We start from the raw sequence: 16044 nt of genomic DNA on the forward strand, positions 1-16044 counted from the left end.
TTCCATAGATCACAGATGCTGGTTTTGCTGTTAACAAGTCAAATTGTGTCTTTCCTTTAGCACTAAGGATGCAACATCCATAATATCAAAAAAAACGTTTGAATCAGACCACTGCACCTCATGACACTGACCAGTTGCTTATAACCTTTATTTTTAACTGTTTTTTACACAACTTCTCCAGTTTCTTGTGCAATTCCCCAACTTTTTTTGAAACATGTTACTGGGATCAACTTTAATATAAACATTTTGTTTATCAAAAAAGAATGCATGTTCTCAGTTTAAAAATTTGATATGTTGTCTTTGTACTATAGTATTTACAGTAAAAAAAAAATCATCGCATTGTATTTTTATTTAAATTGAACCTGTTTTTGCATACAGGGTTGTACAATACTGAAGTAATGAAATTGTGTCCCGTGACAGATCTTGGCGAATCTTCCCTGACCCTGTCTTTTCTGTGGCTACAATCAAAAAGGACATTTTAGGTCACAACACGAAAATAGTAGTAAATCCTACCACGTGCTACACGAGAAGTCCCTTCAGTCTCTCTCTCTCTCTCTGTCTCTGATCCTACTCGGGCTGCGGTCTCGTGTTGTGAAGCTGTGAAAGTACAGAAACTCTCAGTTGAACAGCAGAGTGTCAGTCACCTCTCCTCTCCTCTCCTCTCCTCTTCCTTCCGCTGCTGCTGCTGCTGCTGCTGCTGCTAGACGGACACAAACAGGCACAAGCGGAAGAAAGCTCACGACTCACCACCGACCAGAACCATCTGATTCCTAAACCTGTTTTCAGATTCCTGGGTACACAAAAAAATCTCCTGATCTGACATAACATTTGCGGATTGAAAGCGACATGCAGGCGGATGAACTCCTAATAAATTAGATGAAGTGTCAAAAGGATTTCTTTCTCTCCCGAGTCTCCGGATTTCATCTTGTTGGCGTGCAGGAATGATGCGTGCTTCACTGGACTTATAATCGACCAGCGTATTCGCAGGCTGATGAAACACTTTGTCAAACCTTGGTTTTTCTTTGCTTTGCTGCAACCCAGTGAGAAACCTGCAAAACATCACTGTAGCGCGGTGGCGATGGACCTTCTGAGTGACATCTGGGTTCTGCACGCTTTTGGTTCAGCCTGCTTTGTGAAATGCGTTACTACTTCTCACAATTCGTGCTTGTCTGAGTTTTTAAAAACGGTTTTCTCTGAGCGTGCATGAGAGATGGCAACAATACCTTACCAAATCCAAGAGTGGTTATCTGCACGTTTGCACCTGTTCGGATGGATAATGACAGTTTACGCCACAGGTGAATGAATATCGGTGCCTCGGTGTAGCTCAACAGCGAGTTTTATCCAGCTGTTTTCTGACTCTGGTAATCAAATCGAGCTTGTTGCACAGTGACAATGGATCTCAAAGTAGAAGCTGAAGAAATTGACTCAAACCAACCTCCACCCATAGAAGTTTTTGCGCACAGCTCTACCCTCCATGGAATCTCCCACATCTTCACGTACGAGCGGTTCTGCATCAAGCGCTGCCTGTGGGTCGTGTTCTTCTTGGGCTCTCTGACCTTCTTGCTGTACGTGTGCGTGGACCGGATCCACTTCTACCTCGAGTATCCGCACGTCACCAAACTGGACGAGGTCACGACCCCGATCTTGACGTTTCCCGCGGTCACTTTTTGCAACCTGAACGCGTTCAGGTTCAGCCGCGTGACGCGCAACGACCTGTACCACGCAGGGGAGCTGCTGGCCCTGCTCAACCAGAGGTAACACAAGGAAAGGTGTAAAATGAAGCCCAGAATGTGAGGTTCAGACCTTTGGCATGTTGCCCTTATATTCTTTATCACTTGCATGTTATAAAGCCTTTAAACATCCAACCCAACGTTTCCTTTCTCACCAGTACTGCGATTGAGGGACTGTATTTCTATTTTATGTCCCTATCACTTTAATTCAGAGGGAAATGTTGCCCTTAATGCCACTAGGTAGTTACTTTACAGATTAAGCTTTCACATTCTAAGCCTGAAACAATTTTATAAAATATTTATGTCGTTGGAGATTGAACTAATTAATAAAATAGTTTAATTTGCCCCCACCTACAACACCCAGGGGCCTCAAAATGATAACACTCACATCTGCCTTTTTTTAGCTATATCATTTAAATACATTTAGCTAATAACGCCTTTAAAGGAGTTTTGTGCGTGACTTTTATTGGTTTTGTTCCACTGTGACCTTGTTACTTGTATTTAAGTGAAGGACATGATAATTATGTCTCAGTCATCCATCAAGCTTTAATAGTTTCTACCTTGTTGAGTCCCTGGGTGCTTGGAGAGCAGGCTTGTCAGGCTTGAATTAATCCAAGTATTATAATCAGAAAACTATAACTGCCTTGTCCATGCAGCTGAAGGCTCTAGATACTGGAGCTGGCAGCAGCTCGTACTTTATTGTTGTGGGTATTTTGTCCATTATAAATTTAAGCTTTCATATCTCTGAAACTTCAGAAGAGCAGTAAAATTCCACTACTTCACATTTAAACTTGTTTGTTTCTGTGCTGTCAAAGATTTGGCTTTTCTGGATTGCCATACTAAAAATCAAAACTTTTGAATAAAAAAAAAACAATTTTTGTTGATAAGAAAATGCATCACAAGGCAGCCTAGAAACACACAAAACAGAGAGAGAAAACAATCTGAGACTTGGAAACTATTTGAAAAACATGTTGCCGTCCCTCTGGTCTTGCATTACTGTTCCAAATGTCACTTGAGGCAACAGTAATGAAACTATCGACAAGACGGCATCATTCTCCACATTTAGAGCTGGGCAGTAATTCAGGAGAGGAGAGTTTGGACCACTGTGTGTCAGCTGAGTGATCAAAACACATTAAAAAGTAAAAGCTTCAAGCTCAAATGATGTGAACGTCTAACACTCTGTCAGTTAAGAGATCGAGAACAGCATACAGTGCCAGAGGACTTTGGTGGTTTAACTTTTATGTCGGTATACAGCCAACTTCTATCCTAAATCTTTAATGAAGATTCCAGGCTGAACACTAAAATTAGCATTTTCTGCCTGTGACAGTGGTGTGACTGATGATCAACACTTTCCATCATTTCTTTTTCACATGAAAACATCTTAATCTTACATATTCAGGCAGCATTTCACAAGGAATACATTTCAACATTGGACAGCCAACCATAAATGGTTCTAAATTTCCATCTCCATGTACTCAACTCAACTCTTACACTCTGAAGTAGGTTTAGTGCTCATTATCCTGTCTCCCTTGGCAAGGTAGTTGGCGATGCAACAGCACACTTAGCTGTTATACCACAGGCCTGAAATGAAAATGCTTGTGGCATGAAATCCATTTAAGGCTGCTCTCCGCCCATTTGCCATGTTTGGACTCACTGGTCTGGGAAATGTCTTGTGGCATGATATTTAAGCAGCACACATGCTGAAGTGTCCGCCTTCACCAATTTCAGCGGCTTGTGCCTATGGGATTTTATCTCATAAGTGCCTTCTTGGCAAGTTTGTCCATATCACAAACAGTGGGGAGCGAATGCCTCGCCTCAATTAGGTTCTATTTCAATAAAAAAAAAACAAAAAAAAACACTCTCTGCCTTTGCCATGATGTGGCTTTGCCTAATCTTAATCTTAATGTCACAAGTAAAAAAATTAATGAACTTATTTTTTTAAAGATAAATTACACTAGTTATTTTTCATGTGATCTTTGGAAGATTTTGTCTAGTGTTAAATGGCATTTTGATCGGATGGAAATAGAATATGAAGTGACTACTGTACCTTGTTTGAAGTTTTCTGAGGCATTTAATAGTAAAATGTAACTTTGATGCCAATAAGATAAAGCCACTGAATCTCATTCTTATTCACGTGATGCATAAAACACATGGGGTGTTTTAACAATACGTCATAGAAGGATCAATAAACATAACAGTGCCTACATTCATATGAGAAAAATTTGAAAGGCTTTTCATTTTCACTTTACTTTTGAGGCAGTGTTCAGGAAAAAAAAAAAACTCAAAGCAATCTGTTCTTTGGTGAGTCCATTAAAATGGTGACATTTTTAATAATAGCACAGTGGGAGATCACAGTGAGGGTAGAGGGCGACCGCATTTACAGCTATTCTGCTCTCTTTTAATATGTGGCAGTGTGGTCAGATTTTTGTGAGCTCCATTAAACGAAAGGATATTTCCCAGTGCCACCAATTGTGGGTTGGCTGGCTGACTCCCCACTCAGTTACTGGCAGTTCTATATTCTCAGTGCTGTGAAAAAAAAAGGTATGGTTACAGACAAAACAGAAATGCCAAGCTATCAAAACTCTGTTGATGCTTTCACAGGATGTCAATGAGAATATATCATCAGTAATGAGGATATTATAAAACACACAGAGAAATTAATTCCCAATAAGTTTTCACTCCAAATTAAGAGCAGGAAAACATTACTACGCATTCGTGCATATAGACAATTTATAAAATATAAACACCAAATATCAAATGCATATACTTGTTCAAAAATACTTGCCAATGATACATAATTTAGACTGCTCAGAGCGATGCTGACAGGGTCAGTGGTTCGATCCCCGGTCTTTGGTATATGTCAAAGTGTCTCTGGGCAAGACACTGAACCTCTAACAGCCCATTCCCCTCCCCAGCTGTGCAGTGCTGGTCCAAGCCCAGTAGAAATTGGGGAGGGTTCCATCAGGAAGGGCATCCGGCGTAAAAACTGTACCAAATCAGCATGGGAACAATGATCCACTGTGGGGATCCTGAACTCATGGGATAAGCGGAAAATGACCAAAAAAAAAAAAAAAAAAGAGGGACTCTTACGTATGATCTACAGAAACATCCTGAATTATTTTTAATTAGCTTGATGCAGCTATAATTTATATTATATGGGAGATGGTCTGCTCTTACATACAGAGTCCTTTTTTATGTTATCAGTACCCAGAACTTTACACTATCACACATTAACTAGGCAGCTAACTAGGGTGTCAGTGTCTGGGCAGGACAGGAGGAGCACGAAATCAAACCACCAACCCCGCAATTGGTGAATGACTTTTCTACCTCCTGGGCGACCTCTATTATCACATAAATTTGTAGCTTCTCCTGACTTATGGAGCTTTAGAGAGTTTCATTGTTCAGCAGTCCAGCTCCTAAATGTACTGCTTTGTTTCACTCCTGTCGCTCTCAAAGTCTTATTTTCAGCTAAGGCTCACTTTACCCTCAACTAAGCACCTGCTGTACACAGTCTGCTCAAACAGCAGCCTTGGAGCATTTAGCAGCTAAAGACCAGATGTTTTTATTTGCAGTTTCTGGAGACCAAAAACAGATCTAAAAGAGACTGAATACTGATCTTTTGTTCACCATGTGGTCAGAAATACGACTCCAAACAAATGATGTTGTTTCACTGAGAGGGTCTTCATAACAGCTTAAAAGGAGATGACTTATTACCTCAGATGTGTTAGGATTTGTACAGGGGAGCATGACAGAAATATACAGGAGCATCTCGATGCAGAGAAAGAAGGCTGACAACCAACCTTGGCAGGAAGTAGTAGATATTAGCTGGAAGTTGTTAATTTTGGCAAAAGATGGACTTTGACGCAGTGATGGGCAGGGTTAGGAAGTACAGTGGAGTTGTTAGGGTCTTATGATCCCTAGTTGTGTCTTATGATGCTAACCTGACCCCAACTTTAGCCACCCTTAAATCTGTTACCTCCACCCACTTCTAAGTCTTAACAACATTCAGTTATTTATACCATAGTTGTTAAGACTTGTAGAACTACAGTTTCATGGTTGAAATGGGGAAAAAGCTGGGGCATCGAGAAAGTCATTAGGAAACATTCATCTGGGAATCATAAAGGTCCATTCAGCACATGTTGAGACATTTCACTGGATAAATGAAATATTTGACCCGCTGGTGATGCCATTAAAAGGAAAAAACTAAAACAGGGCATTACCACTGTCTCAGGGATTCATCCTTGGGACACCATAAATGTCTATGCATAATTTCACAGTTACCCGTCATGTTGAGATATTTCTGTCTGCAGCAAAGCAGGGACAGACTGACATTGCCATCCTTTTACCCACATACAAAAGTGACACATACAAAAACATTAACATAAAAAAGGACGTCAATTCTACAAGTTCTTGTTTACATTGTAATGTGAGGCTCAGTTTAAAACAATGTTTGCCATTAATTTATGGAAATGTTTCATTCTTTTGTTGGAAGAGATAAAAAATTCCTTGAAAATCATGAGCAGAGACACTTTGAGTGAATTCTCTCAAACATGGTACCATGGTTTTGCCTCTGAATGTCTTAGTCAGATGAACTTGTTAAGGAGTCACATCAGTCAGTGAAAGGATTCGAATTTGGGTGATAGTTTAACAAAATGTCCTCACGGCCCAAACAATTCAATCACCAATAACACGTTTTTTTTTTTTCCAAGTTTAACTCCAGATGGATGAGACTCGGGTTGAAGTCTGGTGTAGCCTAAAGCCAAAGTGTCAGCAGTAAATGGACGACTGGCTTTATGGGCCTGTACAGATATCGTCTGAACTTTATGATATACTATACATTAAAGTGTTTGCGTCTGGTGGTGCTATCAGTTCAGAGCCAAAAAATGCCACAGAAAATACACACATCTTACACATGCCACATCTTATACATTTTTACACTCAGTTTTGATTAATTCTAAGCTGTATTATATTTTGCTCTGGTTGAACGGTATAAAAGTTCATTTGAACTCATAAACCCTCCTCAATCTTTTATAAGCATCATAATTATTCACTGTGTAGATGTTCTTATCAAGGAAATTCACCAACTCACATCCATCTACAGGTGATAAAATTAGCATTTCGAAATGTAAGAGGCATTTCTTTGACCTGTCTTTTTCTTTTTTGTTGTCTGTCCAGATATGAAATCAGAGACATTCACTTTGTGGAGGAGACTGTTCTGGAGAGCCTGAAGGTCAAAGCTGACTTCCATAATTTCAAGCCACGACCCTTCAACATGCGTGAATTTTACGAACGCACAGGTCACGACATCAGTGACATGCTCCTCGCCTGCCACTTCCATGGGACTGAGTGCAGAGCGGAAGACTTCAAAGTGGTAAGTTGTCACCAAACAAGAGTGACCAGTGATTAAAAAGCCTTTGTTGAAATTTATGAAAACTGAAGGAGCTTGCCAGATGGCTTCCTGTAATATTTTATATGGTGTCCTACAATAATATGTGTCTAGGCTTATTGGTGTGTTGTTGCAGGAAGATTTGCAACAGGCACACAACTTCTCAAAATCAGAATGTTGAAATAAAATGGAAATATCAGCAATGTTTCTGCTGGCTCCCATTGTTTTTTATGCTAAGTCAGATACCGATCCAAAAAGTTCCTTCTGTTTCAGGAAGGAGTATTTCTTTTTCTTATTGTCAGCCACTTCCATCATACAAGACCCAAACCACTAATGAACTGATTGTTGTCTCATAGCTTGTTTCTATTGTTATTTATTCAAAAACTATTAAGGAAAAATTTCCTCCTCCTTACATTTTGTGTAAGGTTATATAATACTACAGTGCTATATTGCACATTTTTAGATATAGTATGAAACCTTTCTTTGACCTATTTTAAAAAAATAGGTTTCTACAATTTAGATTCTAAGGTGCTAGTTGAGGGATTTTTTTAGAGGGATTTGAGTAGGTGTGTGTGTGTGTTTTCTCTGTTGACAAACTTTATGCTAAGCTAATCTAAGCAATATTTTTATCTAACTCTGCAGAAATGTTGAACTATTTCTTTAGGACATCTATTCTCTTACTGTATATAGAACTGTAGTAAATTTATGTACTACATGAATGTTTGGTAATGTTGGCATAGATCCTTTCCCCCCCCCCTTTTTTACAACAGGGAAAACATATGGCATCACCATTTGGTGTTTGAATAGTAGAGTGCAGACAACACTGTTCAAATCATAGGATTATCTATTTATAGTAGTTTAACTAATGATGAACCACTACAGCAAATAAAGAGCAAACCTCTCAGTGAAAGGGGCCTGTAATTTTTTGACCTAAAGATCCCTGCTGTGTTTTTTTCTGTGGATGCTGTTGGTCTGAATCAAAACTTTCTGTGTTGCGTTGTAGTCGTGTGGGCTTGTATGTCTTTTATTCCCACAAGCAAAGACAGACATTTACATTGCAAAGTAAGATTAATATTAGATTGTTGTTATCAGAGTGTGCATTAAATATGTTCTGAATCTGTGCCTATAACTCGTTGTTAAAATTTATGATCAAACATTGTTGTGAGCCTTTCATTTATTTAGTTGAATTCCTGCAGCTCTGTGTAAATGTTTACTTTGTCATTGCAATAATTCCCTACTTCAAAACAAAGGAGGGGCAGCATGGCACAGCAAGGTCCTTTGAAATTAAATCATTGGGAAGTGGAGATGTGGAATAATCGAATGGAGCTGGTCAAAGAAATGTGTTAAAATTGTCTGCTGGCATTATACATGTGCAGTTGACTGATGCACCAGTACGTTTTCCCTGCAGCATAAAATAGAGCTCCCTTGCTGTAATGTCCCATAAAACCCTGCTGCTGCTGCTGGCACACCCAGACACTGTTGCCAGTAGTCACAGACATTAGACTTGCTTTTTAATTTGGAACTGATCCTTGATCATCACACAGCAGGCTCACTGAATAGATTAGATTAAACTTTATGGCAGCCCCCCAACCCAAACCAGGGTTCCCATTTATCTTAAGTGACCATCTGCAGTGGTGTGGAAGAAGCTGTCTCACAATAGTACGTTGTGTGAAGACTATGACCTTGTTGCATTGTATGGTTTTAACCTGGATTCAACCTGAGGAGTTCAGGGGAAAAAATACTTGCATGTGTTGGCTTAAGAGATTTCTTTTTGACAGGGAACATTAAGACACACATTCATATACAGTGGCACCAAAGATGAGCTCTTCATGTTGCCACTTACTGTAGCAGCTGCACTCAAGTAGCTTTGAAGTGATGTTTTGGCTTATGGGCAATTTTACTATTTTTCTACAATGCCAGTTAACGCCATACTACTGGAAGCCATTTATACATCTCTGCATGCTGTTTGAGACAGTGAAATGAGTCTGGAGTAGATCTGTCTACTCTGCAAGCAGCAACTCTGATATATTTTAAATTTAGAGTTCAAATTACGAATACGAACCTTTTGAAGGATTTTAATAAGCACTTTTTTAAATACTGCCATATAAAGGCAAAATGCAGGAACTAGTCTGTATATTTGGTCAAAAAAGGTTCAACCTGTATCTGTTCTACTATATAAACAATATTATACGGAATGTTTTTTCTCTCTATGCAGTTTATTTTCTCTGTAGGTTTGCAGCTACAAATAAGGCCTAGAAACTATAACACTGTTTCTCTGGCTTTTTATTCATGCCCAAAACATTTAGCTCAACTTAAATGCTTCTGCCTTTGTAGGACAGAGCAGGTTTCTCTGTTTGCTGCACTGTTTTGCAGGTTTTTCTTTCTGTGTAAACACCTTATTTTGGCCATTTTTCTGTTCTTGTCTTTTTTCACTTCTCAAATATACATTGTAGCATCACTAAACCTAGTATACACAGTTTCCTCCCTTCTGTGCAAATGTATGAGTTGACACTACATTTGCCTTGAGTCTACGTTTAGTCTAGTCCTAATTTAGCTGTTATCTATCACAAAAATAAAGACAAACATACAACATTTAGAACACTGTGAAATCCACAGACAGTAGCAGAAGTACAGAGACCTGTCACGTTACGAGGCCACATCATGTACAGGTCTGCTCCACACTGTCTACACGTTTTCCCCAGTAAAATTCTACCAGAAAGCAAATGTTTTCTGCTGGAGTAACAGAACTGAGAGGGTTTGAAGCAGTTGCTTAGTCAACCATAGCCTTTACCCGAAATCATTCATTCCTCCTGTATGGGCACTCAGTGGTTTTGCTCGATAGTGAGCAGTACATTGAGATTTTAGATACTCATCATTTTGCATCATCACTGACAGCTGTTGAAGCATCTTGTCACATGGAAGGTATGCAGCATCAGGGGAAAGGGCCCAAATGCAGACAACCAGGCAGAAACAGTTCAATAACTCTAAATGACAGGCCAGGCAGTACTAAGCATACAAGCATAAAGAAGCAAATCCACAGGTTAATGGGAACAGGGCAAGAAAAAGGTGCAGGTTGAGATTTCAGAGGCAGAGCTGAATGAATCAAATAGACAGGACAGCTGCATTGTGATACACATAAAGTGCAACACATTAGGTTGTGAGATTGTCAGAAAAAAGTAGGGTACAAGGCATGATGCTAACTTGCTTCCATTCCAGTGAACAGCTTTTGAGGGCACTTCTGTACATAGTGGACAGATTTACACACTAAGAGTTCAGACACAATAAATGAAGGACTATACAGCACTATACTAGTATAGTAAATAGAGATAGATTTCTGACTCAGCCACGGTTTTTGAAAAAAAAAAAAAAAAAAGCCTTAATTAGTATTAAATCTACATAAGACAGTAAAAAACTAGACAGATTTTGTATAGCAGCTGAAATTGAGACACCTCTCTGTTTGATATAAAGGCCAGTTTATGGTCTCAGAACTTGTCTTTATACGTGCTGTCCATACACAGCGGAAATCAAATGTCTTTATAGTGGTTCAGCAACAATGGAAAAGAGGGATATCAGTGCACATTTACAAACAATCTCTGCAAAAGGACATTTATGGTGTTGCACTGGAAAATGAGCAATGTGCAGAGAGCTACAGTGTCTGACTCCTCTTACCTTTGAAAGAAACACAGACACCCTTATTCAGTGTATAAATATAAACATAAAGCATAAATCTCTGTTACGCTATAAGTCTGTCTTTGTGAAGCTGGACTCGTGGTTTGTTAGTTCAGGCCTGGTTCCAGACCTCTAAATTGCTGCAGACCTTTACAGTTTGTTCGGTGATTGAAGTGTACTGTAGTTTCATTTATATACCTTCACACAGAAACAGAACAAGGTTTTAAGTTGGAAAGTGGAAAATTGTTGCACTTCATTGATTGCAGCAGTTTTTGGCTGACGAGAGTGCTCTTATCCTAAACCCAAACACAGTATGAGGACGGTTCCCTGATAGGATTTGAGACAGCCTTCTAGTTGTCAGCACATGCTCCCAAACATTATCGCTTCCTCAGTAAATGATTTCACCACTGTAACAGGAAATGCACACACTCAAAGCATGTAGATAGTCTCTGTGTGTGTGTCTGTGTGTGTGTGTGTGTGTGTGCGTGTGTGGGTGTGTGTGGGTGTGGGGGGTGGGTGTGTGTGGGTTAGAGTGGGTGGGTTTCAGCCTCTGCAGTCCTAACACCCACTGAAGCATTATATTGACCTTTCTGTATTTTCTACTAATTTATGTTGGATGGATAATTTATGTTGGAGTTCATTTATGCAGCTCATAAGTCTAAGTCTAACTGCCCCCTATCCTCTGTGCAGCTCTCTACCGTGTCTTCTGTGATGGAGGATTTTCTGTTCTCTTTGAAGAACAGTGCAGTGCTCATGAAATTGTGTCTGACCAGAACATAGTGGCAGCAAAGAGATGTTTCCCCTGGAGAGGTTTAAGATCTTTTTTTTCTTTCTCTCAACTTCCCTTTGTTATCTACATCACCGCACAGCTCCCAAAAAACTGGAAAATGCAGTTCCTTTGAAGACCGTCTTTGATGCATTGCATTGTTAATCTTTTCATTGTTTCATTGCAAAGTGCTTGATGAATAAGGAAAGAGGTAGATCCCAGCTGACTGTTCTTTGTGAAACGAATCAAAAGATCAAAAGAAAAAGGAGCTGATAAGAAACTATTTCAGGTCGTTTGTGATAAGAATACAGATTAAGTATTCAAACTGACAGGAGCACTTCTTTTAACAAAATGATTTTATACGGCCTATTGTGGAAAACAAAAGAATGAATCTACTGTTGTAAGATGCCTTGAGGATAGACTTTTCCATCTGATGGCACATAGAGAAAGTTGTCAATACCTTGTCATGTTCTCAGACTTAAAGGTAGCTGTGCATTTTTTTTTTTTTGGTCTAGTTCAACATGTTGGGAAATAATTTTCTTTCTGGTCAGGTGTTAAATGACAGACATGATCACACTGAAGCTAGCCGCCTGTTAGCTTAGCATAAAGACTGCAAACAGGGGAACCTGCAAACCTCGTGGTATCAGACCATCAGCACCAAGAAACATAAAACATGACACTTTACCATTTTATGGGATGTTATGTGTTGTACTAGTTGTTGATCACAACGTGAAATTTCTTCCCCATTTTTATCGGTAAATGTGAAGTAGTAGTAGGAACTAGAGCTGCAACCATCCAGTCCTTATCTTCCAAGCTCAGGGAGGGAAGTTCATACTGAAGTTTTACTAGCTCGTCTTAGAGTCTGTATTGTTGCATGGCAGCTGCTCAGTGCCAATAAATAATTTGTCAAAAAAAGGAAACTGTCCGTTTTGTAACTCAGCTTTTCTACAATCTAACATAAAAGATCAAACATGTTAATGTGTGAGCTACTGGAGGGCTGGTAGGCAGATTTTGTTATCTTTAAACAGGACAGAAATAACTATTTCCTTGTTTCTTCATGGCTGAGCAAGCAAAACTTCAGAAATCATCTTTCTCAAGTTGTGTTTTTCTGCCATTTTTGGCAAGACACTCCATGGCTAATTGATAATTTTATAAGACAGTGCAAAGCAAGACAAGTCAGACTCATAAGGAAACTTTTTGTATCCCTTCACTCAGGGAAACGCTTTGAGAAATGGATAAATGGGCTCCAGTAGTTATTACAGTGTTATCGAAAGCACCCAGTGCTTCCCCTCTGCTCCTCAACAGTTGAGGAGAATTATTGCTGCTAATTGGACTCTGAGGTATTTCTGTAGTAGACAGCAAGCTCTGCTTATTTAGAAACCCACTCACCAGTGAACTCCAGTAAAGTAGAACAAAGCAGGAGTCCCACTCTGATGCTCACTTCCCTTGGTCTGATGTTTGGCCCTTTTCTGTTTGTCAAAGACTTTGACAGCTCTACCCGGGGAATAGATGTGCGCTTGCGAAGCTCCCAGTGCACTGCTTTCGTGACAGTTGTGTTATAATTTCTGTACTCTGATCGCTGCTGTCATGTCTCAAGAAGGCAACATGCATTTGTAGATTTTGTAGACAAAATGTAAGACATGCTGTGCCTCAGAAAAGAGAAGAGTCAGCTTGGAGGGATGAGACTCACAGTTTTTATCATTTGCGAGCTCTGCTGCTGTAAATGTATTAGAGTCTTTCTAAGAAAGAGTTATATAACCCTTAAAGAAACTGTTCAGTATGAATGCATTGCTAATGACCACTTGCTAAAGCCTCAGAGTTTTTGTTTACAGTTGCATAAGGCAGCAGATTTAAAGTCACTTTGACGAAAACTAAACACCTACAGTAAATGTTTGCAGTGATGGATTACCTTTCTCAAGCAGGTTTCACTGAGTCGATTTTCAGGCTGTGCTGGCATGAAGTGAAACCAATAGCTGTCTGGAAGTTAGGAGATTTAAAATGGGCTGTAAGCTTTAGAAAATGATCAGTTGTGTAAAATATTCTCTCAAGGGATGGATTAAAATATACAACCCCCCCCACTGCATTCCCTTGAAATCCCAACTACAGTTTACTTTCTGCACTGTGATGTTTCCATCGGATTGCACAATTGCAGTTAAGTGTGCTCTTGTGTTTGAGTTCCTGTTTCACTGCTGTAAAGCTCATGTAGTAATGGTCTTTAGCTCCAACCTGAACTCACTACACGAAACCCAAGGGTGATAATGAGCTCAGATTTTTCTGACAACTCCAGGCCGTGCTGGAAGCTGGAAAATAACCAGACTCTTCAGGGGGGAAACAGCCCATCTTTTCGTTGGCAAGAACTTACTTAGGCTTGCATTTCCTCTGGGTTTTGCAGCCTGAAGCAACCAATTTTGAAGCCCAGCCACCACCCACATGTCCCAGCAGCTTGACGGCCAGCACAGCTGCACTCTGCATCTTGGCTCCGGAAATATCACATCACAAAGTTATGTCACCTCTCGGTCACAGATCTTTTACCAAGAAGAAGGAAGTGCAGTTGACTTCACCGACTTCGTCACATTGTTTATCCAGATTTGTTTCTGCCCTATAACTTCCTTCTTTCCTGGTTTCTGCATTTCTCCTTCATCTCAACCTCTGCACACTGCATTCCTCACATCAATCCCCATGGGCTTGACATTCTTCATTATGTTTTCATGTTCTTCTCTCTCCCATTTCCTCTACCTCACGTTCCCTCGCTCACTCTTATGCCCTTTTCTTTGTTCTCTTTGCCCCCAGGACATCTTCCCGCTTTCAATTCCTAATTCTGCAGCCCTGCATTTTAAAAAAGAAAAACAAAACAAAACCAAAAAAACAAGACAGACAAAAACATCTTGATGAAAGAAGAATACATGGAGAAATTAAGAGCACAGAAAATCACTTAAATGTATTCCCTCAACAACACTGCGATAAAACAGGAAAACACTTACAGAGGATTAAATTAATATTCACCCTACACTGCTGAAAGAGGGGCATTTAGTGCTGACCACCTCCAAAGAATGATTGAGGTTCAGGGTAACCACATTACCCAGATCAGCAGGTGAACACTCCGGGCTCTTAATGGAGAGCAATCCTGCACAGGAAAGCCGTCTGTCAGCAGTGAGACTGCCAAACACACCAACATAGCTGAAGTGCAACTTTATCAAGTGTATTTTAAAACAGGAACTGTAATAATTATTCACCTCCCTTACATCCCTCTGGATTAAACTCTCGTTTATCTTAAATTAACAATTTTTAATCAATTTAAATTTCTTTATTTCCAGCAAAATGGCAAAAGAGATCAAAATTAATATTTGTCAGAATTTTCGAGAATGTCATCATTTCCATGGCACCGTTTCACATTGGTTTCAATGCTAAACCTCCACTTCCACATCAGCCATCTGCAAAAATGATAATTTTACATATCTCCACTTAAGTTACTTAATGTGCATCATAACAGGTGGTTAGAAACACATTTATTTTTCTCTATCTTGTCTATCGCTCAGTTTTTGTGTCTTGTTTACTTTGCTTCCCCATGATAGAAAAACTCTTTTGTTTCATGCCATTATAGAGTATAAAAGAGAATGTGACCCTCAAAGAGTAGCAGGACGCTTAGGGTGTCATTAAGTGCAGGTAAAAGAGACTGAAAGATGGGAATAGGAAGGAGATGTGCATAATTGCTACAATAGAGAAAAATGCAAAACTCTGCTAACACAGGGTGATTAAACATCTGCAGGATGTGCATTGTGCATTGTACCGAGCTTTGGAAAAAAAGTAGATGACTAGTTGTTATTTTAATTATGTAAAATATTTATTTATCTTCCTTTAAGGGTAACGACCACTACAGTAACCACAGACTAATTTGCTCATCTTAAAGTCCTGGGATCTTTTATCCCACGTCGTGAAAGGGCGAACAGCCACACAGCTTCTCTATGTCTCCAGCTGGTTTCTAGACGGATCAGTAATGCTGCTCAAGCACGCTCTATTTGCCCAGGCCTAAAATGGGGAAATGCTTTTTATGAAGACATTTCGGACTGGGGAAGAGGGAGAGGGAAAAATAGCACACTGGGGCTGAAAATAGCCCATGTTGGCTGCGCTGCTCTGCACATAGTTTATTTATCCTGAGGATTAGTGCAGGTGATTTGAGGGCTGGGCACTGTGTGGGTTGGAGGCAGGCTGGCAAAGGGCTAGCTGTGACTCAGACTGCTGCATGGAGTTTAAGGAGGAGGAGGCCAAGGAGGAATGATGGTGCAGTTCAGCGTCTGATCTCCTCTGTACTCGCCTGACCCTAAAGCGGGCTAATTGTGTGTTTCCAGAAGTTGCCTTAGACACACAAACATATATATATATACATATATATATATATATATATATATATATATATATTTTTTTTTACAAAAAACCCCAGCTACATTTATTTAATGCCTTTGTTGCAAGCTACTTTTTAGAAATGATAATAAAAA

General features: G+C 39.7%; 1 protein-coding gene across 3 annotated transcripts in view; it reads left to right on the top strand.

The window, feature by feature from the left end:
- The first annotated feature begins 427 nt into the window (after positions 1-427).
- Positions 428-16044, top strand: part of LOC137139298 (acid-sensing ion channel 1-like) — a 43313-nt gene continuing 27696 nt past the window's right edge. Inside the window, exons 1-2 of one of the 3 annotated variants that reach the window (XM_067526348.1) lie at positions 428-1754; positions 6906-7101. In XM_067526348.1, coding sequence (XP_067382449.1) covers positions 1393-1754; positions 6906-7101 — 558 coding nt within the window. In that variant the 5' untranslated portion in view covers positions 428-1392. The remainder of the gene's footprint in view (positions 1755-6905; positions 7102-16044) is intronic. The other 2 variants (XM_067526350.1, XM_067526349.1) reach the window with 2 other exon arrangements.

This window comes from Channa argus, chromosome 13, assembly GCF_033026475.1.
Source record: "Channa argus isolate prfri chromosome 13, Channa argus male v1.0, whole genome shotgun sequence".
NCBI lineage: Eukaryota > Metazoa > Chordata > Actinopteri > Anabantiformes > Channidae > Channa > Channa argus.